At 36.7% G+C, this 23,393-nt stretch overlaps 1 protein-coding gene across 3 annotated transcripts in view; it reads left to right on the forward strand.

Moving 5' to 3' along the window:
* MAMDC2 (MAM domain containing 2) overlaps positions 1–23,393 on the forward strand; it is a 126,880-nt gene that overhangs the window by 91,364 nt on the left and 12,123 nt on the right. For 2 of the 3 annotated variants that reach the window (XM_036021737.1, XM_028517784.2), the window contains exons 10-11: positions 10,720–10,813; positions 12,676–12,828. In XM_036021737.1, the coding sequence (XP_035877630.1) occupies positions 10,720–10,813; positions 12,676–12,828 (247 nt within the window). The remainder of the gene's footprint in view (positions 1–10,719; positions 10,814–12,675; positions 12,829–23,393) is intronic. The other variant, XR_004902207.1, reaches the window with a different exon arrangement.

Here is a 23,393-nt window from a genome sequence, read left to right on the forward strand (position 1 = left end):
TTTTCACTAGACGATATCCTTATGTCAGCCCTTCTCAGGGTATGCCCCGTGAGGTACAAATTTCTTGAGCTGTTCCATTGAAAAAGTGTTCTGTAGTCAAAGGACTTGGGGAAATCTTGCGTACTAGATCTCTATTCTTCCACATACACTTATGAAGATTCACAATGCAGAGTAACCTATGAGAAACACTGTAAGTGCTAAATGAAAGAATTCTGTTTAAGGTGGCAGTTCCCTCTAAGTACTTCCCATGGAACCCTTGTCTTTTAGCGTTCTTCTACTGTTGTAGCATTTAATGCATTATATTGAAGTTGTCTTTTTACCTGCCTGTTTACATTAATCAGACTGTAAGCTTGTGGAGAGCAAATGTCCATGTCATATTAATTTTTTTATTTCTCATGCAAACATAATTTATGGAGAAAAATGGGTACTCAGGAAATAAGAAGGAGAACTGAACTGTCAAAAACAATGTGTCGATGGCCATGGCAAGAAAGAATAACATAAATCCATCAAAGGAAGAAGGGAAATTAAACATTTCTGCCTTTGGGTCATTTAAACCATAATCCCTTATAGCCCAATATCTGAGCAATGTTTTCTGTGAGAGATTTCCATGTGAACACTTAAAAGCAAGAATACCCCACTGGCATGGATACAAAGACACACACAGACATGCACGTGCCATGTTTGGTATGGGCCTTTTTATGATTACAGTCATTAACACCAAAACTGTGACTTTTCCCTCTGGAAAAACCAAGCATTTCTTACCTTGCACCACTTTCCTGTACCTGAACACTGATGGGAGATCTTGTCATCCCTCTTAATTTTCCTGATCCCTGGTCCCCCCAACACAGCCTTTCCAGTCTCCATTCTATGCCCGTGGTCAGTGATGTGCTCACTTCCACGTGGCACTCTCCCCACCCCAGATCCTTCCGGCTTCTCCCACCTTGGTCCTCTTAACCCTGGGAATCCTGGCAGCTCCTTTCATTACCCCCACCCCCGCCCCAACCCAAACCCTAATGCTAACCACTGCCTCACTCAGCACAGCTGGCAAAAATGAGACTGATGAATCTCTTCTGTCCCCTTCATGCTGCTGGGAAAGCCTTTTTATACATCTCATCTCTGGTTGACTTCCCTTCTCATTCCCCACGCAGATGTTGAGATCCACTTTCATTCATAAGTTTCCAGCTTGTTCGCCCTGCCTCATTTTTAGGATGTGACCTCCTGGGTTCATATCCCAAAGGATGAAGGCATTCAGCACAAGCCTCTTCTATTCTGTTCCTCACTGAATCCTCACCTGCCTGTCTTTGCTGCCTGATGAATCTGACACTACAGACCAACCCATCTATACATTTAATCTTACCTCCTCCCTCCTCTGGGACCTTATTTCATAAATTATTCCTTCTCCTGTAAATCCTTGATCACCATTAGTCCTTTGTACACTGCCAACATATGTTGGTCACACAGATGAACAACAAACCTTCCTTTCACTCTCATACCCAGTTAAGCTGCCACCCTACTCCATTCCTGTAGTTCTCAAAGTTCTTGAAAAATGTACCCTCAATTACTGTCTATGCTCCTGTGCAGTTTCTAATTCCCCAAATCCTTGCCTCTGACCTCTGCCTTCCTCCCCCAGTGCTCTCCCTCAAAGGGTTTATCCCATTGATCTTGCTGCAGAAATCATCATGCCTGAGACAATCCCATCCTTCTCTCAAAGTGCATCTCAAGTGCCCCTTTCTCTTTGAATCTATACAGTCATTAATGTATATCTTACTTGTGAGGATGAGATTTGTATAACAAAGGATCCTGTGTCTGGTGCAGGAAGACTTGACCTAAGTCTTGACTCTGGCATTAACTGTGTAGATCAGAATGTCAGGTCACCTCTCTACGAAGCAAGGACCTGTTTTAGGAGAACTGATCAGTCTCCTCCACCTCCTGTTTTATTTTTAGGCACCTTAACATCAGGAACTGCCTTTTAATGTTGTGGAACACAGTCCTTGTGGAGAGCTTTGTCTATTTCTTTATTTCTTCTTAAAATAATTTCCTTTTAGCAAAAAAAATTCAATAAAATTTAAGTGTTTGATTTGGATTTCTGCTTCTAAAATCTTCCTTTTAACTTTGCCCTTTAATAGTGAAAATGTGACTAGATGTAAAATATCAAGTGTTCTGAAATTTTTAAAGGTAATACTTGGAAGTTCATCAAATAGAAGTGCAGGTTTAGTAAGTGTCTGGAGAGACCTAAAAATAGGTGGCTATTTAATAACAAGATACTGGCTATAAAGGGATTAAGGAACCAGAAAACCAATAGGTAGACAAGATACACGAGGGAGATAATCGTGTCACATTTCATGATGTCTGGGAATACTGGGTAGGAGTTTCCCCAGCATAACTAAAGCTGGGCAGCTGAGTACAAAGTGAAAATAGCAAGACCATCCATTGCTGACAAGATAATCAGCATATATGGAACAGAATAAGGTGGTTCCATGCACAGAGCATGGAATATTATACTGTTAAGTGGAATAAGAAATGAATGGAGAGGCTAAGTATGGAAAAGGGGCCTACTCTTGAGTTTTTCAAACTATACTTATGTTGTCAGTCCAGGAATTCTACTTTAAAGATGAAAAAGGCAGGATTGAGATACTCTGGATTGTGGTTGGTTTGTTTGTTTTCCTTTGGGTATTTGTTAAGGACTTCTGCATTCCATGCCAGCTTCTGGGGAAGTGACTGGAAAGACCGATTAGCACAAGTGGTGGTTGTTAACACAGCCTCCATGGGTGTGGTGCTTATGTTGACATATTCTTTCATGGCTTCCCAAGGAATTAATTTCACGGAATATTGCTGATTGCCACATTTGCCTTCCTGGTACCATGGAGATATCTGAAAAGACAGAATAGACATTCTTTCTCCACATTTTTATTAATAAGCTGAATTAAGTCAAACACTCATGCCAAGAGTTGTTTAAAATCCAAAAGCACTACCTTTCATCACACTTCTAAACTTCTAATCCTATATTTCACAGCCTTAAAATGGTTGCATTTCTAGGGATTCTTTTCCCAAGTGTTTTGGATGAGGCAATGTTTTTGATACTCACACTGAGATTCTCTAGAGATCTTCTAGTTTTCTGAGCTCTTAGACCAGGCAACTATAATAAGCTCAAAGCACTAACTAGAAAATTGGTGATTCACACATTAATAAAGGCTCTCTCCTTTCACCTGGGGAAGAAAACTCATACACATATGAGTTATATATATATGAATATTTAAATATATCATGTTTGTGTGTGTGTATACACACATATATATTACCCTGGAGAGGTGAGGATGCAAGGAAATAAGTACCCTCATAATCTCCAGTGTAAGGCTAAATTGATATAATATTTCTATAGGACAATTCAGTTACATACATCAGAAAGAAAGCCCCCTAACATACATACCTTTTGCTATAACAATTGTACTTCTATGGTGTTTATCATAAGGAAATAACAGTGGTTATGCACAAAGATTTAGCTACCAAAATTCATCTCAGCAATAGTTACAATATTGAGAAATTGGAAACTGTCCAGTTATCTATTAGTAGGGGTTGGTTAAATAAGTTGTGGCATAGCTAATAAGGCTTTTGTGTGATATAAGCTTTAGCCACAGACCTTCTTCAAGACAGAGATCTGACTTTGCCTTGGGAATCATTGAAAATATGACCAAAAACTCTGTGTGTCTCAGACATGAGTAGAGCAAAGCCTGGTTATTGGCAGGGCACTGCTTAAACTGTATGCTATCTTCTGATCCTGGAGAAGTTCATCCAGGGTGGGGATGAGCTCTCAAGGGTCAAGAAAAAGACCTGGAATCTTCCTTTTGTGTTGTTTATTGATGGCTCTCTGCCTGTCTTCTGGAAGTACTGACATTTTTATATTTCCATCCAAGTGAGCCAGCACAATAGTTCTATATTATGAAGTCTACCCTTGGAATTGAAAATTAAATTGGTTATTACATTACATTACATTAGTCAGGAAAGTATTTGGCCAGAGGCCTTCTCTAAGGGTGGTGGGTCAGAGATAAACCACATCATATGTCCACCCAACATTGTGTTTAAGGCCACCTGCCTCCTGAGGAGAGTATTAAAAAGCAGGAAGGCATTCATGTCTAATTTCCTTCAACGATGATGAAAGGTTTTTGAGATAATTAGATATAATAATGTCCTCATCATTAGGGTGTGGAAATAGCCTCTAAAACACTAAAAATGATATTATCTTACCTTTGTCTCATGTTCATTTTTTTCAGAGGCTTTTCGTGTTTATTTTCCTTTTGGATCCTCAATATCAATTGTGTGGGATCAGGTATCTGTGTCTCACAATGAGAAGAACATGAATTTGGCAATCTGACAGCCCTTGCTCCCCCAAACAAAGGAAAGGAAGTGAAAACGGGTACAAATGTAGATAAGGTTGTAGGTGTGGATGCTGGGATTTGAGGGCATGCTCTCCTATGGACCCAAATGTTCAGTGTGGAGCGGGAGGTAAGGTCGTCAGCTAAGGGAGGGAAGGACGTCAGTGAAGGGAGGGAACACCTGCTATGGAGAGGAGAGGTTTCAGCGTCGCTAGTCCTGAAATTCAGCCACGATCTGGTGCCAGGCAACCAATTTCTGTATAAACAGACACAAGGCATAGTGACAGGAAGCTGGTTGTAAACGTAGGTCACAGACATGTTTGGTTCACTGCAATTAATTGGATAGTTTCAAGCCTTTCAGAATCATATTTTAGAATACCTGAAGCAAAAGAGGAAATGAGCATGTTGGTATAGTGAAATATGCTGTTTCATGCCTGGGTCTGCAGCTGGCTATTGTATGACCTTGAGTTTATATCACTGTGGCCTCTTCCTCATTCCTCATTCTAAAAAAATGACTGATTCTGATGTCTGTTCTGGAATCTTCCCTCCCTTCATAGTGACCAAAAAATTTAAAAAACCGTGTAGATTTCTTAAATCAGTGAAAGGAGAGATTTGGATATTAACCAGATATTAACCTGGGTATTAACCAGCAAAATAGCAATGGAAAAACTTTGCTATGTATCTGCAAGTCTACCAGAGTGTGTCCTCTGCCTCAGAATGGAAGGTTCCTATGAGCAGAAAGATTTATGCTGGGAGAGGCGAAAAGCTGCTCAATCTTTGTTGCTCGTCAAAGCCAAAATTTGAATTAAATCAGATAGGACTTTATAGTGAAAGAAAAGAAAAGACAAAACAAAACAGATGGGTCATTTAAGAAAAAAGCGTTGGTCAGCTAAAGACATTTAAAAAACACATGTCATTCTGCCTTTTGTGGCTTCTGAAGCCTAAATATAGTATCTGCAGGAGGCAGGTAGTTACAATTTAGCAATTATTTCCCAAAGTGCTGACGTCTCATACTCATTTTTCTAGATAAAGCTCTACTCAGCCTGTCTTTAGGGATTTGTGAAAATTTTGACCCTTGAGTCAAGTGTCTTAATTTTTGAATTTTTGTTTTGTTTTGCTTTGTGTTTTTCTGTTTTTAAAATTCTGTTACAACTTATTGTCAAATAGTTAAATGACTGCAATTGCATCACATAGTATATCCTGCAATTGTATCAGAAGCATCTTTATGAAAAGCTCTGGAGTTTCACTAACAAGATTATAGTCATTTTGTGAATAATTATTCCACCTACTCTGTAGTTGCCATATCCAAATTTATCTGTGCAAGTGATTTCCAAGAATTTTTAACCTCATCAGACGAAAAGTTAAATTTAACTTCAATAATCAACCCTCTGGTAGATTGTTGAGGTCCACCACTTGTAATAAGAGCCTAACTAGGTTCGTTTTTTGAACATGGGTAATTTATGGTATTGTTGGCATAGGATTAAAATGTTCCTATGTGAAGACAGAAGGCCATTTCTGGAAACTATCATTCATATGCTAATTATAGGCCTTACTGGGGCTGTTCAGTTGGTAGAGTAGGTGGTAGACTAACTCACCCAACAACCTGGCCAACTCTATCTGTCCAGCAAGCTATGGAAACTACTTTAAAAGACAGTGGAAAAAAAATACAGTGAAAAACCAGTTCATACAGATGATGATTTCTAACTGCACTAGAGGTTTGTGTTCATATATTTCACAGCTCTCTGCAAAATTTTATTTCCTCCCTCCCTCAGGAAAAAAAATTATTTATTGTGTTGGGTATCCTTACCTTAAATTATGAGGCTTCATAAAGTTAAAATCAGTAACCCTAATTCTTTTAAAAATCTAATCTGTCTTGGTTTGGGAAAATAAGTTTCCGACATACCTGTTTCTCTACTTTTGTTCCCCTCTAGGTGCTTTAACCAGGAACTTCTATGGAGTTTCCCTAACCTAGGGGCTGCCCAGCCCCTCTGCTTAACACAGTCTTGTGGTTGGGTTTCTATACACACCCTCTCTCCACCCCACTGCTTCCCCCGCACCCCCAAAGAACTTTAGAAAAGAGTTAAAATTACATATGCTGAGGAAACTTTGCTCAGTTACTTTTTAGGATTATGTTGTTTTGAAGCAGTAGATAATTCTTTTCCAAAAGGGAGAACGATGAAAACAAAGCAGAGATGCTGTTGCCCCTGGACAGCGTGCAGTTCTGGAAGCATGGACTCGGAGCAGCAAAGCCGAGGTCATCTCAGGGGTGATTATGCAGCTGGAGGGTTAGTGCGGCTCCCTTGCTTTTTCACTCCTTTCTTTGACTTTTGTTTCCAGGGCTTGAGGGTATTTCATTCTTTATTTGAACCACCACCCAGTGATGTCCAGGAGACAAAACTAACTCAGTCCAGCCCGCTTTTAAAACACAGCTGTCCCGTTCTGACCTGGGAGAACAAGGAGGTTGAAACTGACAGTGGGAATGATCTAAAGGGGCCCAGCTCTGGGCGAACACCAAATAGGAATTTAGTAAATGGGGTTTTCTACCACCCTTGACCAGTGATTCTCAGCCAGAGGAGATCTTGCCCCCACCCCAAAAGGGATATTTGGCAATGTCGGTAGATGTGTTTGATTGTTAGGACTTGGGGGTGGTATTGGTATCTAGTGGGCAGAGACCAGGGTTGCTGCTTTACATTCTACAATGCATAGGGGAATCCCCAGCAACAAAAAAGGATCTGGACCAAAATATCAAAAATGCTGAGATCGGAACACCGTGCTGTAGAAAAATGACCATGTGTAATGCCTATTTTTAGAATAATAAAAAATAAATAATATTGTTGATTCTTACTTGACTGTATTTAAAAGTATTTGCAAATATGATTCTATAGCTCTCTGTTCATTGCCTATTTGTGTTTCCAAATTTAGTCTAGGTATGATCTCTCAACAATGAATATTCTCTGTCAAACAAAAATGTTAAAATATCACCAGTACCTAAAAAATGGAAGTTTAGCACACTGAAACAAATTGAGATTTGCATAAAATCAGAAACACCTGTTTACAGGATATCATTTTACTTTATTCCTCCTTTTCTCCCCTCTCAAATAGATACTATTATACACTCAAGTTGCCTAGGAATTTTGCCCCAGTCTTTAGAAATATTCCACTTGCTTTGAAGTACTGCCTAAAATGAGATAAACAGTCTTTTTAAAAAGATCTATAAATAAACAAGAGGTTACTCCTCAAGAATTTCAACTATGACCAATTCCATTCTTGTCACATTCTTTTTTTTTCTTTTCTTTTTTTAATGATTTTATTGTTATTCAATTACAGTTGTCAGCATTTACCCCCTAAACTCCCCCTCCCCACCCCAGCCAAACCCAACTCCCTCCCTTGCTTCCACCTCCCACCCCCACCCCTGCTTGGTTTTGTCCATGTGTCCTTTATAGTTGTTTCTGAAAACCCTTCCTCCCAATTGTCCCCTCCCCCCTCCCCTCTGGTTACTGTCAGATTCTTCTTAATTTCAATGTCTCTGGTTATACTTTGCTTGCTTTTTCCCTTTGTTGATTAGATTCCTGTTAAAGGTGAGATGATATGGTATTTTAACTGGACCCAGGGACAGAGTTCATAAGAACAGACCAAGATGTCAGGCCTTCCCTTGGACCTGTGTCAACAAGGCCCCATCAGCAGCTTCCTATGTCACAGACTACCCTAAAATAACCTTTCCACCTCAAGTAGCCCTCACAATGTAAGATGGTGGCATAAGAATAGGAGCTGACATTATGGGCATTATTAATAGCAGGGTGGAAAATCCAACGTGTTTACCCAAACAAGCTGCTCTTGAGTTTGTTTTGTGTGTTGGAATGCTGATATACAACTGCCAGACAGATCTGAGGTTTGAAGCCATAGTTTGAATCTATGACTGAGGACCTTTCGTCAGACAGAACAAACAGCCTGTGGTATGGCTAGTACTCAGCGTGTGCAGAGTTCTAAGATAAGCACAACCTAGTGGCCTGCAGTTGTCTAGAACATCTTTAGCATTTCACCAAACCCTCTGTGGCAGGTCACAAATTGTTTGGAATGCGCAGAAGGAGCCAGGAAGTTCTATCCAGTGGAACTTTCTGCAATGAGGAGATAGTGTGTTATCTGCTGTCTCCAGTTCCGTTGGCCACAGCACCATGTGGCTCTTGAGCACTTGACATGTGGGTAGTGTGACTGAAGAAATGCATTTTTAATTTTATTTCATTTTAAGTTAAATTAGCCACATGTCTTAGTGACTATCGTAAGAAACAGTGCCAATCAAGGAAACACATTCTCATTCCACATCTTTAGTATGGATATCCTGACTCCTTTTTCTGTTGTTTAAATTATAAATATAATAAAATTATAGAATATTTAGAAAATAAGAGAATATTCTATTTACTTCTTCAAATTTCATGAACCTAATGTAATTGTTATAAATTTGCTCAATTTTCAAAGTTTTTCTCCATATATTTTTAGATGCATTAGGTATTTTACCTTGTTTTATTTCTTATAACCAGCTTTTTCCACTTAACATTATGAGAGGAATATATTTCTGTATTATTAAATAATATTTACAAGCTATCAGAGGTAATGATTACCTATTTCTTAGATTGTGGTAACACAGTTTATTTTCTCTATTTTTGAAATCTTGGGATTGTTTCATTTGTTTGGTTTTATGATCATTATAAAATAAAGCTGTAGTAAACATGTGAAAGCATGTTAATATTTCTTCTTTTTAGAATGCATTTACACACCAGATAGTTGACTCTTATTCAAGTAAATGATGAATCATTTCACCACCATAGATTCATTTGGGAAAAGTGCTTTTCACTATTCTTGTGAAAAATAGACTTTAAAGCCTCCAAAAGGATAGAAAGTCAAGACTTTTTCTCTCTGCAGCATAATTAATTAAGTAAATTATGAGAAAGATTGCTATTCCTTCTCATATAACAATAAAAACTCCTAATAAAATATAATTGCATTCAGGGTTGATGACACAGACCTTTGCTTTGCAAATAAGTTCCCAGGCATCACTCTTGCAAGTAAAATATTTTCCATGTTCAGATAACTTGCAGACTCTCTAGAATCTCCAAAGATGAGAAAATTAACAGGGTTAAATTTTTTTCCTTAAATTTATATAGTTATATAGTCACATCTCCAAACTACCCTTTTTATCATTTGCAACAATATAAACATAGTCCAAATAAAGTTTCACACACCTTACAATTAGTAATTATGCTGAAGACCTTGGCTTAAAACATTTTTTATTTTGCATACTGGTAAACTGTCATGTGATTTTTTAAAAATACTTTTTAAAGAAATTCTATATTCTGATGGCTGTCATCATCAAAGAATTGAGGGATCCTACTGATAACATGGATGAATTTAAGATATAACCCACTGGGGAGTATAACCTAAAAAATCAGATGTTCTCATTATTTACGATATTGGTTTCAGCTTCTGTTATATCTTCCTTCGTCTTTGAGTTAAGACTTGGATTTGAGAAATTGAATGTGGATCAAATAACCTTGTCCTAATTAAACATTAGGTTGTACATTCCAAGCAGCTTTGTAAACCACCAAGTACAGTGGAAATCTAAATGTTTCAAAAAGTGCTATATCTCCTACATATGAAAAGTAGACTTTAAATTGGTCTAATGAAAACAAATACAAGACTTTTTTCTCTCTTGCATAATGACTTTAATCATTTATGGTATAGATTTGTTTTTCCTTTATATACAACAGTAAAAACTGTTTGGTCTGATAAAATAACTGCATTTAGGCTTTTATTAGCAATACCATCCCAGGGGCATAGATATTTGGAGGGGTGGGGTGGGAATGGAATCTAAGTCCCCAGAAGGCAAATCACAGGGATTTCATTCTCCATATGAATGAAGCACAGTGCCACAAAGTCATTTCAGAAAATCAATAGTGTTTGTACCGTGTTTGTAAAAAGGCTTGAAACACCATCAACTCTGCATGCACTTTGTAGATTATCTGGAGAAAATATTTAAAACTTAATGGGTTTTCCTTTGCCACCCAGTTAACCTGTTTCCCTCAGTTCTTTAAAGAACACAAATTCACTTCAGCATTCATGTACACAACATATCATTATGAGGTTGACTCTGCTGTAAAAATCAGTAGAGGCAATTCCAGGGTTATATGTAGTGGTTTCCCACGACTCATGCCAGTGTGATCTGTTGTTCATATGGACAATGCAGAGGGGTCTGCCATTTGTTTATTTATACCTGTTGTGATAAGTAAATCCCAGGTTGTAAGAGGTTCCCATTTTTAGTCAACTGAATTCATAGTTCTATTTTTCTGAATTGCAGGTGGTTTTCATGAGCCTTTGCAAAAGTTTCTGGGACTGTGGACTCGTAGCCCTGGATGACATTACAGTAGAATTGGGAAGCTGCTGGTCTCCAGGTAAGACAGTCATCACTTCAGCTCTCCTTGTCTTCCCGGCCTATACAAGACATTGCCTGTTTCTCTAAGAACATGCAATATACACACAGTCTGGGCTAGTCTATTCCTGGCTTTTCTTGCCAGAAGTGCCTTTCTACAGAGCTGTGGGATTTAAAAATGAAGATTCAAATGCAGTGTGTGACTTTGTCCACATGACTTGACCCCTGTATCCTCATCTGTAAGAGAAGTAGTAATACCTACCTGAATACTGGTGATAATACACAGAAGTTCTCTAGCCTAGGACCTGGCACCAAGCTGGGCTTTAAAAACAAACACCTCCTATTATAATCACTATTGATATTTTTATTGTCATTGTCTTACACAAAAATGCAGATTTTCAAGCAACAGTGAATAAATTGTTATTATACAGATAGTATACTAAACATATACAGGGTAGGGCAAAAGTAGATTTACAGTTGTTTATACAGAAAATAACACAATAATTAATAAATAATAATATAATAATAAATTCTCTCATACTCATAACTGTAAACCTATTTTTGCCCCACCCTGTAATTTTAAAATAATAATAAAATAAAGGAGTTCCAAGTAAATGAAATGACAAGAGAACAATGGACCCAGCACTGATGATGGTGACAAGGTAAAGGTGGTAGCCATATGCGGGGCCTTATGTGAAATGAGAAAAGGGGCACACCTCAAACCAGATCATTGGTCTGTGTCTACTAATTACCAATGCATCTTAAATCATGGGTATCCATTTCTTTAACAAACAGGCAAATGGTGGTAGCAATCTGGCATTGGAGAATAATCTCTGTGTTTATATAATTAAAAGACAATTTGTTTTTAGTCACTTGACTTGCCGGCACTGCAAGGACAAAACAAGGAAGAGCAAGATAAAAATCCCTACACTCATGATGTAGAAAAGGGAACGAGGCTTCATTAGCTTGTACTAATAAGCAAAGTAAAATGAAATAAAATAATTACCATGCAAGAGATATGAAGTACAGCCTATTTATTAAAGAAATTTGCTAAGAATCAAATGTAGAAGGTACAATGAAGTTCGGCCAAAGGAGAAGTCCCAAGTAAGTTGGGAGGTGGCCCCATTCTAATGCTAATAACTATTAAAGCTATTGAAGATAGCAGCCAAAGACATCAACTTTGTTTTTAGAAATGAAAAATAAGATTTCAAGTAGAAAAACGCCAAATTTTAATATTAATTTAGCTAATATTTATTGAAAACCCCATGTTCTAAACACTTGACATATATCATCTCATTTAATCCTCACACTCTGTAGGGTAATTAATATCCCTACATCACAGATAAGAATGTAGATGCACAGAAAAATTGAGGAATCTGTTCCACACAAACTAAGCTATGCCTCTAGAAGCACATTGAGCTCTCTCTCTCATTCTTCCCCTCCTCCTGAGCAACTGAGCAACTGTGGAGCTGTTCTGAGAACTCTCTTTGGTTATTCTGTATTTCTGAAGATAGATCTAGTATTGTGAATCTTATTGTTTTCCATATTTCCATAAGGACAGCATACTGCCAATTTATAGAGTTTGTAAATGCATTCACATGAAAAAAACTCACAATTCAGACAGTGTTTCTTTCTCAAAGTAAACCAATACTTTTTGGTCTAGATTCCTGATTGTTCTCTGCCTTTGGCAGGACCCACAGCAGAGTCTAGGCTCTAGCTAGAGGCAACAGCTGGAGAGCTGCTGGGTGGTGGGTGCTCCCTCTACATCTGCATGACATATGATCCGATGACACTCGTACATGCAGAGTGGGCTGTCAGAGAGCCATGGAACACATGTTCATTGAAAGTGCCTCATTAATTGCAACACCGGCTGTTTCCTTGCAGAGAAGCTTTCACCTCCACCTGGAGAATGTACTTTTGAACACGATGAATGTGACTTTACTCAGGAGAGAAGAAACCGGAGCAGCTGGCATAGGAGAAGGGGAGAAACTCCCACCTCCTACACAGGACCAAAGGGAGATCACACTACTGGGGTAGGTGAGTTATGCCACGTGGTGCCGTTTCCTAAGGAAACCTAAAATAGCCTGTTAAGGGTTGTTACTGAATTTTGAAATGTGCAAATTTATGTCTTGTGACTAGAATGTACTACAAATGGGATTCTACACACACGGGCTAAATAATTCAATATGTGCATGTAAAATTGTTCTTTCCATTTATTATGCCGTTTATGTACCTTGCTGCAAAGAGGAGTTAAATGGGCTTACAAAGATATGCACATGAAGTTAATTTAATTAGAAGTAGGTTAAAAAGGAGAGAGTGGTGAAAGTTTAAAGAAGTAAAATGGTGATGTAAACTGGAGCAGGGACTGAAGCCTAGTACAGAGAAGGTACGGGCAGACATGGAGGGGGCATGCATGTGTGACTCTGCCCGGACAAAGATGGAAAGCTCATCCATTCGTACCCTTCATGAATTCAATCCTTTGCAATTAGTTGAGATACTTCATTATCTAACATGTAGTCAATTTAAGTAAATGTTCTATATGCATCAGAAAAGAATGTATATTTTGTTGTTGTTGTGTGTAGTGGTCTATGTGCTTGTTTAGCTCGTAATCATGTTCATATTTTCTATATTTTTACTGAGTTTTTAATCTATTCAGTTGAGAGGTATATTACTTTCCCATTATGATTGTGAATTCATTTGTTTCTCATTGTAGTTCCATCATTTCTTGTGTACATATACTATTTTGGAGCTATGTTATTAGGCATATGCAAATTTATAATCATTATATCTCTGTGGTAAATAAGCTGTTCTATTATTATGAAATGTCCCCTTCTCTCTAGTAATACTTATTTTTAATTCTACTTTGCCTGATATTACCATTGCTTCACCAGCTCTGTTACTAGTATTTATGTTTCTTTCTCCATCCTTAAACTTTCAAACTTCCTATATACTTTTTTTTATGTATAATATGGCTCTTATATTTAGCATTAGTTGAGTTTCCTATTTCATCCAGTCTCACAATCTTGTCTTTTCATTAGACTTATTTGGATCATTAATATATTATGTAATTACTAGTATATTTGGACTTACATTTACTTCTTTATTATTCTACTAGTATTTTACTAGTCTTATTCTTTTATTTTTTATTTATTTTTTTAAAAGACTTTATTTATTTATTTTTAGGGAGGGAAGGGAGGGGGAGAGAGAGAGAGAGAGAAACATCAATGTGCGGTTGCTGGGGGTTATGGCCTGCAACCCAGGAATGTACCCTGGCTGGGAATCGAACCTGGGACACTTTGGTTCCCAGCCCGCGCTCAATCCACTGAGCTACGCCAGCCAGGACTACTAGTCTTATTCTTTTAAAGGTTGCTGTACTATTTGTCTTGTGTTTTATTTCTACATATGTTAAGCCCCAAAAGATATTACTGGGTTGGTCTTCTTTTATACTTACTCACATATTTCCCCATTACATTAGTCTTCATTCCTTTCTGTATTTCCATGTTTGTCTCTTGAATTTTTTTTTGTAGGAAATGATTTTCTTCTGCCAAAAGTATTTTCTTCTGCATTTAGTTTTTTGTTTTATTGGTGTAAATCTGCAAATGATGAATTCTCTCAGTTTTTGTTTGTCCGAGAATATCTTTATTTTTCCTCCAGATTTGAAGGTATTTTTGCTGAGAATAGAATTCTAATTTTATGATTAATTTTTAAAATTTTTAACATTATAATTTTTTATTTTAATTGTTGCAGTACAATTTTCTATCCTTTACTCCCATCCCAAACCACCCACCCAGCCCTCCCATCCTCCCTCCCATTTCCACCCACCCCTAGTTTTTATCCATGTGTCCTTTATACTTGTTTCTGTAAACCCTTCCCCTTTTCCCCTGAAATTCCCCTGAAATTCCCTCTCCTCTCCCCTCTGAACACTATCAGTCTGTTCTTATGATTAATTTTGTTTAATCAGACATTTAAAGATATTGTTCAGTTGTCTTCAGGCTTCTCTCATTCCCATTGGTCAGTTGTCAGTCATATAGCCATCCCTTGAAAGTGTACATTTATCCTCTGGATGCTTTTAATATTTTCTCTTTATGTTTGTTTGATCTTTAATGTTTTAGAATGATATGCATGTGCATTGTTTTCCTTGTAATTATTCTATTTTGATGTCCATTGAACTTCAGTAATCTTTAGGTTGTGGTCTTTCATCAGTTTTCAAAAATCTTTGATCTTTACCTTGTCACATATTGCCTCTATCTCATTCTGTCTTCTCTCTTTCTGAGATTTCAATTACACATACAGTACAAGCTCTCACCTTGTATTATAGATCCTTTATGCTCTGCCACAAATATTTTCTTTTTGCTCTTTATTTTTTAGTCTGCATATTTTCTGTTAGCCACTTTTTAGTTTGAACATCTTTTTAACTGTGTCCAGTATGTTAGAAACTCATTGATTGATTTTCTTTTTAATTTTGGCGATTCTACCTTTCACTTCTGGAATATCCATTTGTTTATTTTTTACTTTATTTTTAATTTAATTTATTTATTTATAGTTTATTATTTGATCTTTATTATATTTTTTACATTACCTTTTAGTCCCTTTATACCCCTCTGCCCCCACACTGTTGTCCATGTCCAAGAGTCCTTTTTCTTTTTTGCTCAACCCCTCCACCCCCTAACCTCCCTCCTTTCCACTAGCTGATATTTTTTAAGTACTAGTTTTATTAAGATAGAATACATATAAGCCCTGGCTGGTGTAGCTCAGTGGATTGAGCACGGGCTGGGAACCAAAGTGTCCCAGGTTCGATTCCCAGCCAGGGTATGTGCCTGGGTTGCAGGCCATAACCCCCAGCAACCGCACATTGATGTTTCTCTCTCTCTCTATCTATCTCCCTCCCTTCCCTCTCTAAAAATAAATAAATAAAATCTAAAAAAAAGATAGAATACATATATATACAATTCACTAATATAAAGTATATGATTAAGTGGCATTTCGTATATTCACAAACTGGTGCAGGCATCATCATTATCTAATTCTGGAACAGTTATCACCTCAAAAAGAAACTACCTTGTCCCCATTAGCAATCACTCCCATTCCCAGCCCCCCCCCCCCCCCCCCCCCCCCCCGCCAAACTCTTCCCCTCCATCCCCCCCTCACCTCCCATCTCTGGATAACCACCTACTTTGTCTCTATGGATTTGCCTATCCTGGACCTTTAATATAAATGAAATCATGTGGTCTATTGTAACTGGCTTTTTTTTACTTATCTTTCCACTTATTTCTTTCAGATTTCATCCATGTTGTAGCCTGAATCTGTAGTTCATTTGGTTTTATTGTGATTATGTTCCAATACGTGGAAAAACCACATTTTGTTTACACATTCATCAGTTGATGAGCATTTTGGTTGTTTCTACTTTTTGGCTGTTATGAATAATGATGACATGTTATTTGTGTACATATTTTTGCATAGATGTATGTTTTTATTTATTTTGGGTATATCCCCTGGAGTAGAATTGTTGCATCATATGATAGCTATACATTTAACCATTTGAGGAATGGCCAGACTGTTTTCTAAAGCATCTGCACCATTTTACATCCCACAAGCAGTGTATGAGGGTTCCAATACATAAACTTGTTTTCTGTTTTTAACTACAGCCATCCAGGTGAGTATGAAGTGGTATCTCGCTGTTTAAAGTCTATTAGTGTGATTTTATTATAGCCACTCCAGTTCTCTCTTGGGTACTGTGTGAATGGTATATTTTTTCCCAGGCTTTCATTTTCAACCTGTTTGTGTCTTTGAATCTAAAGTGTGTCTCTTGGAGAAAATATATAATTGGATCTTTTAAAAAAACAATTTTTTCTACCAATCTTGACTTTTTGATTAGAGTGTTTAGTCCATTTACAATTAATGTAAATACCAATAAGGTAGAATTTATGACTGCCATTTTTCTATTTGTTTTTCATATATATTATGCTTTCATTCCTTTATTCCTCCACTAATACCTTCCTTTATGTTCAATAGATATTTTCCAATATACCATTTTAATCCTCTGTTGTTGTTTTTAACAATATATATTTTAAAATTATTTTCATGTTGTCTTATAGATTAAAATTAATATTGTAAAGCAATCTAGTTCATATTAATATTCATTTAATTTCATGGTATACAAAACCTGGCTTCATTTCCTCCTCCTCCCTTTGTATACTCTATTGTCATATGTTTATATGTTATCAACTCATAGACATAATTCTTTAATTTATGCTTTATGCATTTGTCTTTTAAATCACATGTAAGAGATGGAGACAAAAATATACTTATTCTGTCATTTATATTTATATAGTTAACTTTATTAGTGATCTTATTTCTTCATGAGGATTTGAGTTATGATCTAGTATTCCTTCATTTCAGCTTGTAGGACTCCCTTTAATAGGTTTTGAGTCAGTATTTGTTTGTCTGGGAATGTCTTAAATTCTCCTTTTTTTTTTCCGGGATGATTTTGCGTGATATAAATTCTGTTTTCCTTCAGCGCTTTTGAATTATGCCACCTCACTCCTTTCTGGCCTCCCTGGTTTCTGATGAGCAGTTAGCTGTTAATCTTAAATCTTATTCAGGATTCCTTGTACATGATGAGTTACATTCTCTTGTTTTCAAAATTCTCTTTGTCTTTGTCTTTCAAGAGTTAAGTGTGATTTTTCTAGGTATGAATCTCCTTGAGTTTATCCTACTTGGAATTGTTTGACCTTTTTGGGTGTATAGAGTAACATTGTTTAAAAAAATCATGTTTGAAGTAGTTTTGGCCATTATTTTTTAAAATATTCTTTTTATGCATTTTTTTTCTCTCTTCCCTTCTGGGCCTCCCAGTATGCATTTATATGTTGGTACACTTGATGCTGTCCCACTGGCTTTGGAGGCTCCATTCATTTTTCATTCTTTATTCTTTCCCCCTCAGATTAGATCATTTCAGTTGACCTGCCTTCAAGTTGACAGATTCTTTTATCTGCTAGTTCCATTCTGCCACTGAGCCTCTCATGTGAATGTTTCATTTCAGTTACTGTAGTTTTTAAATCTGTAATTTCTAGTTGTTTTTTTTAAAACTCCTCTTTTTAATGATATCCTCTATTTGGTGATACATCTTTTTCATACTTTCCTTTAGTAATCTAGACCTTATTTCTTTTAATTCTTTGAACAAATGTATAATAGTTGGCTTAAAGTCTTTGTAAGTGCAACGTGTGGACTTCCTTAGAGTTTCTATGATTGCTTTTTTCTTTCTGTGTATTGACCATAATTTCCTGGTTCTTTGTATGTTTTATAATTTTTGTTGAAAACTGAACATTTAAAATAATACATTGTGGTAGTTCCACCCCAGGATTTGTTCATTGTTTCTTGTTATTGTCCTGTTGTTGTTGTTGTTATTGTTACTGTTTGCTTGCTTAGGGACTTTCCTAGATGAATTATATAGAGTCTGAATTTGTTGTTGTGTGGCCATTGAAGAATATGTTCAGTTAGCTTAATCATCAACTAATGATGAAGAGAGGTTTTCCTTAAATACCCTGAACCAATATGTCTTGTAGCCCTAGCAAAAGTGCTCTGTGTGTTGGGATGTGTTTTCAATGGTCCAGCAGGTAGTTTACGACTCTGTCTGAGTCTTCACTTCTTGCTTGTGCAGAGCCTCAAAGCCAGCCAGAGGTAATAGATCGGGACCTTTTCAGTTCTCTCCTGGGTGTGCAGAGCTCTGCCCAGGAAGATGGTTTTCTAGACAGCCAAGAATATTTTGGAGCCTTGCAAAGCCACACACAGACATCCCATTCCCTAATTTATTTTCTTTAAAACATTTTGGTCCGCTTCAATTGTTCATATCACCTCAGGCAGTTGCAATATGAAACAATTGTTTAACTGATTATTTTTAACAAATGCCCTAGAGATGAGGCTATGCATACAGAGTATGGTTTACTGCAGTCAGGTTGAATGAAGACAAGCCTCGAGAGTGGAGCTTCTCAGTGAGCTGCCAAACAGGCCAAATAATGACAATTTTCTGGGTTAGGGTTTTGGTGCGCTGTACCCCTGTTCTGCCCCTTGAGCGTGGCTGTGGGCTACTGCTTTTCACAGATACCTTAGTTGTAAAGCTCTTGGTTTTCAAGTCATTCTTGGAGTAGAAGAGATAAATATGGTATTAGAACAAGTTAAAAGCTAACCATTCTTAGCAAGATTTATTCATTTTTCTTGAATAAACACTCCTATGTTGTGCATGCCTTTAGTTAATTTCCAGAGTACCAAAAGAGTTGCTTTGACTATTTTTTTTTTTTTTTGCCAGTGTTCTCATAGCTTTTATGCTCTCTGGAGGAAAGAAACATCACCAAGATTTTCAGAGGTTCTGACCCTGCCATTCCAAAAACTTCACACCCCTCCCCTGATTTGTTACTTTTTAATAGATTCAAGTTCATTGGTGAAATTCTCCATCTTGCCATCTATTTTTTTAACATATTATTAAATGCTCATCATATTAAATTATCACTCACAGTTATTTTACAGTCATTATGTGATAACTGCATCTTTGTCACATGTGGTTCTGTTTCTATTGTCTGTTTTCCCCGCTTTGGCTCTGTTTCTTGAAATGTATGGTATTTTGATTGAGTAGTGGACATTGTGATTAAAAAATTATGGAATTCTTGGTGATGTTTTTTCCTCTAGAGAGCATTCAACCTATTCTTAAATAGCCAACCTGAGTAAAGCAAGTCACCTTAGTCCGATCAGAACTGACTAACCTGAGGTGGTGGTGCCATTCTGTTTGCTGGATTGACCTCTGGTTTTATTAGGAGACAGTCTCTTTAGTATGTCCTAAACTTCAATTTTTGCCTCTTTAGCTGATGAGATTGCCAAAAACCATACTTTATTTTATATTTGTCTTCTTGCCCCTTGCCCTCTGAAACTTAAGAATTTAGAACATGCCTCGACAGAAGATTGCCAAGTAACAGGGTCACTTTTTGTTGCCTCTTTTTTCTCACAAAACTTGGCTCTCGAGCCCTGATGGTTTGGGTAGCCCTGAACTTCACTTATTATCTTCCCAACTCAGAAAGATCTGTTGGGTCTCTGCCTCTTATTAGCTGCTCTCTGCTTAGCTTCTGAACTAAATAGGCCAATTCCCCAAGGTGAAAAGCTGCTTGAGGAATGTTGAGCTCACATCACTGACCTTCCTTTTCCCCCGGGATCTTGGCCTCTCATGTCCTTGCTGTTTGGGAAGCTCTCTTACAGCTTTAAGACAGGTGGTGTTTGATGTGTATATATTTTTTTTCTAATTTTTCTCAGCAGAAATATAGGTCTGCTACAGGTTACTCAGCATAACCAGAAGGAGATGTCTCTGGTATTACATTTTTTAGTATCATGTATTTAAGAACATGATTATTGTACAGTACTCAAAATTTGAAAGTATTTACTCTTTTCTTCTGTACTGAACCAAACAGTCATGGTGTTTTATATGAAATCTTTGTGTCTCTAGCTTCTTTCAGCTGCATTCTTTTGTTGATATTTCTAGCTGTTCTACCCAAGTTCTTGCTGTATCTGCAATTATGTTATTGTATGGTGTTCTGTTCTTTGGTGAGGGGTAATATGAAGATAGTATTAAAATTTACATGTATACTGCCTTTGGCTATAAACTGCCTGAGAGACTGTCATTTTCTCCTTCCTTTTCTTTATAACTCTCAGTCTTGAGTAATAAATATTGGAGACAACTATCACAGTAATAAAGTACTGCAAATATCTTTTTATTTAATTATCATGGGAACCACTTGACAATAACCTCATATTTTTTGAAATGACTTATATAGTAAATTCAGTGTTGCTTAGATGAATTTCACTGGAATTTCTCCTCAACATGAAATATAGTCTAAAATAATAAGAAAATTTTAATTGATTCAACAAATTAGTAACATTTCATAGATTTATAGGATATTGCAGATAGATAGGATCTTATAAATCAGCTAAAGCTCATATACATTTTAAATATTAAAACACTAAAAGTCATTCAAGGGAGTTTTAAGTATTCTCTACATGGATCCTGGGATAGTGACAGCATACTTGTCTGTGATTAGATGTACAATTTAAACAATAATGAAATTACATCCAAAAAGGATCTTCTATTTTCTGCTTTATTGATTTAATGCTATTTTTGCATTTAGTCCTGAATCTTTTCTATGTCTCTTTTTCAAATACAAACAGTAAAATAATGGCAAGGTACAAAAATGGCAGAACTTCCTATCCTATATGTTAGTAAAATAATAGGTTCAAACTCTGGACCAGCAACATGATATCTTTCTCCGTGATGACTGAAGGGTATTTATTTGGTGTTGGTGTTAACAGAACCCTTTTGGAATGCATTCTGGGACTTTCAAGGATATACTTGTACTTGTAGACTGCATTCTACCTTTTCACTACTCATCCTTAAAGCCTATCAATTTATACTTGGAAAACATACACAAGAAGAAAATAGAAAAAGGAAAGGCATTCAAATATGCGTTATAAACAACTGTATTAGATGATCAGTAAATGTAGACCAATTAAATAAAAAGAGAGACTCAGAAAAGCCACCATGTAGATATAACAATTTATTGTGTGTCTATCAAAATGAACACATCATCATTTTTCCAATGCCAAGGGAACTATAGTCCCTGACTCACTAACTGGAGATGCAACAAACCTTTCTGAATTCTAAGGGGTAGCATGGTGTGCTCTAGTGGAAAGACAAATGGATGAAGAGTGAGCTGACTCTGCCACTTGCTGCCTACATAACCAGGATACGGTCACATAACTTTCCTGAGCTTTGGTTTCCTCAGATGTGAAATAAGGATAACAGTGGGTGTCCTGCTAATCTCTTAGGGCTGCTATGATGATTAACTGACATTATATTTGTGAAAAGGCTTGATACTATATAAGCTCCATTGAAATGAATGGTACTTCTATTTTTACAATTAGTGAATCTTTCATAAAATATCATATTCATCTCTGTGATACTTTCTTGGACTCATTTTCTGTGCCACTTGTGTTTTTATAAATAGAAAATCATGGCCTATCATTGCAGGTAAAATGACTTCGTAGTTTGGTAGACCTTAAACCAATGTTTTCCAAACTACTACTGGGTAGATGAATGAACATTTAAAAAAATTTGACAGTTATATCCATCTAAAAGAAAAATACATAATCAATACATCAAAACTATTATTTCATTATTTATAGTTGTTTTCTGTTTTCATGTTAATAAGTTTCCCATTTGAATAAGTGTATTTAAATAATAAAAACAGAATCTACTGAAAGAAAACTATGAAGTGAATGATAGTGTAGGTAGAATGAGGGTCGACAAAAATAATAGCATGAACCTGGTATTTGTGTGACTAAACTTTGGGAAACATTTCTAATGTTTCTGTCAGTCATCTAGTTGAACATGCCAGTCTAGTAGAACAGCAACAAAGACAAAAAAAAATTCCAGCACCATCATTTGGTTTCTTATTTGAAAAAATCGTAAAGGCATTTGTGACAGATGGACCCCAGCTTGCACTGAGATGGGCAGGAGTCCCCAGGATTTGTCTCTGTTTCCCACCACTACCTGCTTGAGCAGCACTATCCTGGCAGAATCAGTAAGTTCCTGACACAGTTGCTATTTCTTTACAAGACATACAGACAAGTCTTAACAAATTTCCCAGGGTTTTATTGGCTATTGCAATTTTATCAACATTTATTTGATGTCATGCTGTCACGATTTTTTTTGAAAACAATTGTTTTAGTTGCCCTGGGGTTAACAGAAATTTTGCAGCCAAAAGATAGTAGAATACATAAATTAACAGATAACTACCCAGATTAACAAGAAATGACTTCTATGTAATATTTCCTAGCTCACTGAGTTCACCAGTAAGCAGATTAAAAGTTGAGTCCTCCATTTCTGCTGCCCCAACTTCATCCTGGAAAAGCAGCTCTTCATTATTTTTTTAACAATTTCCAGAGAAAGAGACATCATCAATTTCTTTTCTGGTACTGTTTAGTGTTTCAGTGCATCTTCTGGATTTCTGGCAATTAAATTCACTTCCAACATGCTACTAAGTAAAGGTACAAGCCATTTATTTCTAAGAATACTCTCTTCTTGTGTGATAGAAATACCAATGTTACATTAAAATGCCAAATGACATTTATTTATAAAATTGCGCTGTCAGAAAAAAAATCAAAGCTATATATTTAATGTGCTACATAGCTGAAATTTAATAGCAGTCTAATTTGAGTCCTTGTCTTTTAAGAACTTTGATAGTTGATAGACCTCTAACAATGTGAGCCACCTAGTCTGTAACCGCCTGATTTGCTCCAGACTGTCCACATCTCCAGTGTCCTTCAACCTTTCAGTAACTTATCATGCTAGTTTCTGACAATGTCAGATCCTACTTACACAGAGAAGGCTTTTATAAAATTTATCATTGTAATTTAAAAAAAGATTTTATTTATTTATTTTTAGACAGAGGGGAAGGGAGGGAGAAAGGGAAAGAAGCATCAATGTGTGGTTGCCTCTCACACGCCCCCAACTGGGGACCTGGCCTGGAACCCAGGCATGTGCCCTGACTGGGAATTGAACTGGCAAC

This window comes from Phyllostomus discolor, chromosome 3 (genome assembly GCF_004126475.2).
Source record: "Phyllostomus discolor isolate MPI-MPIP mPhyDis1 chromosome 3, mPhyDis1.pri.v3, whole genome shotgun sequence".
Lineage (NCBI taxonomy): Eukaryota > Metazoa > Chordata > Mammalia > Chiroptera > Phyllostomidae > Phyllostomus > Phyllostomus discolor.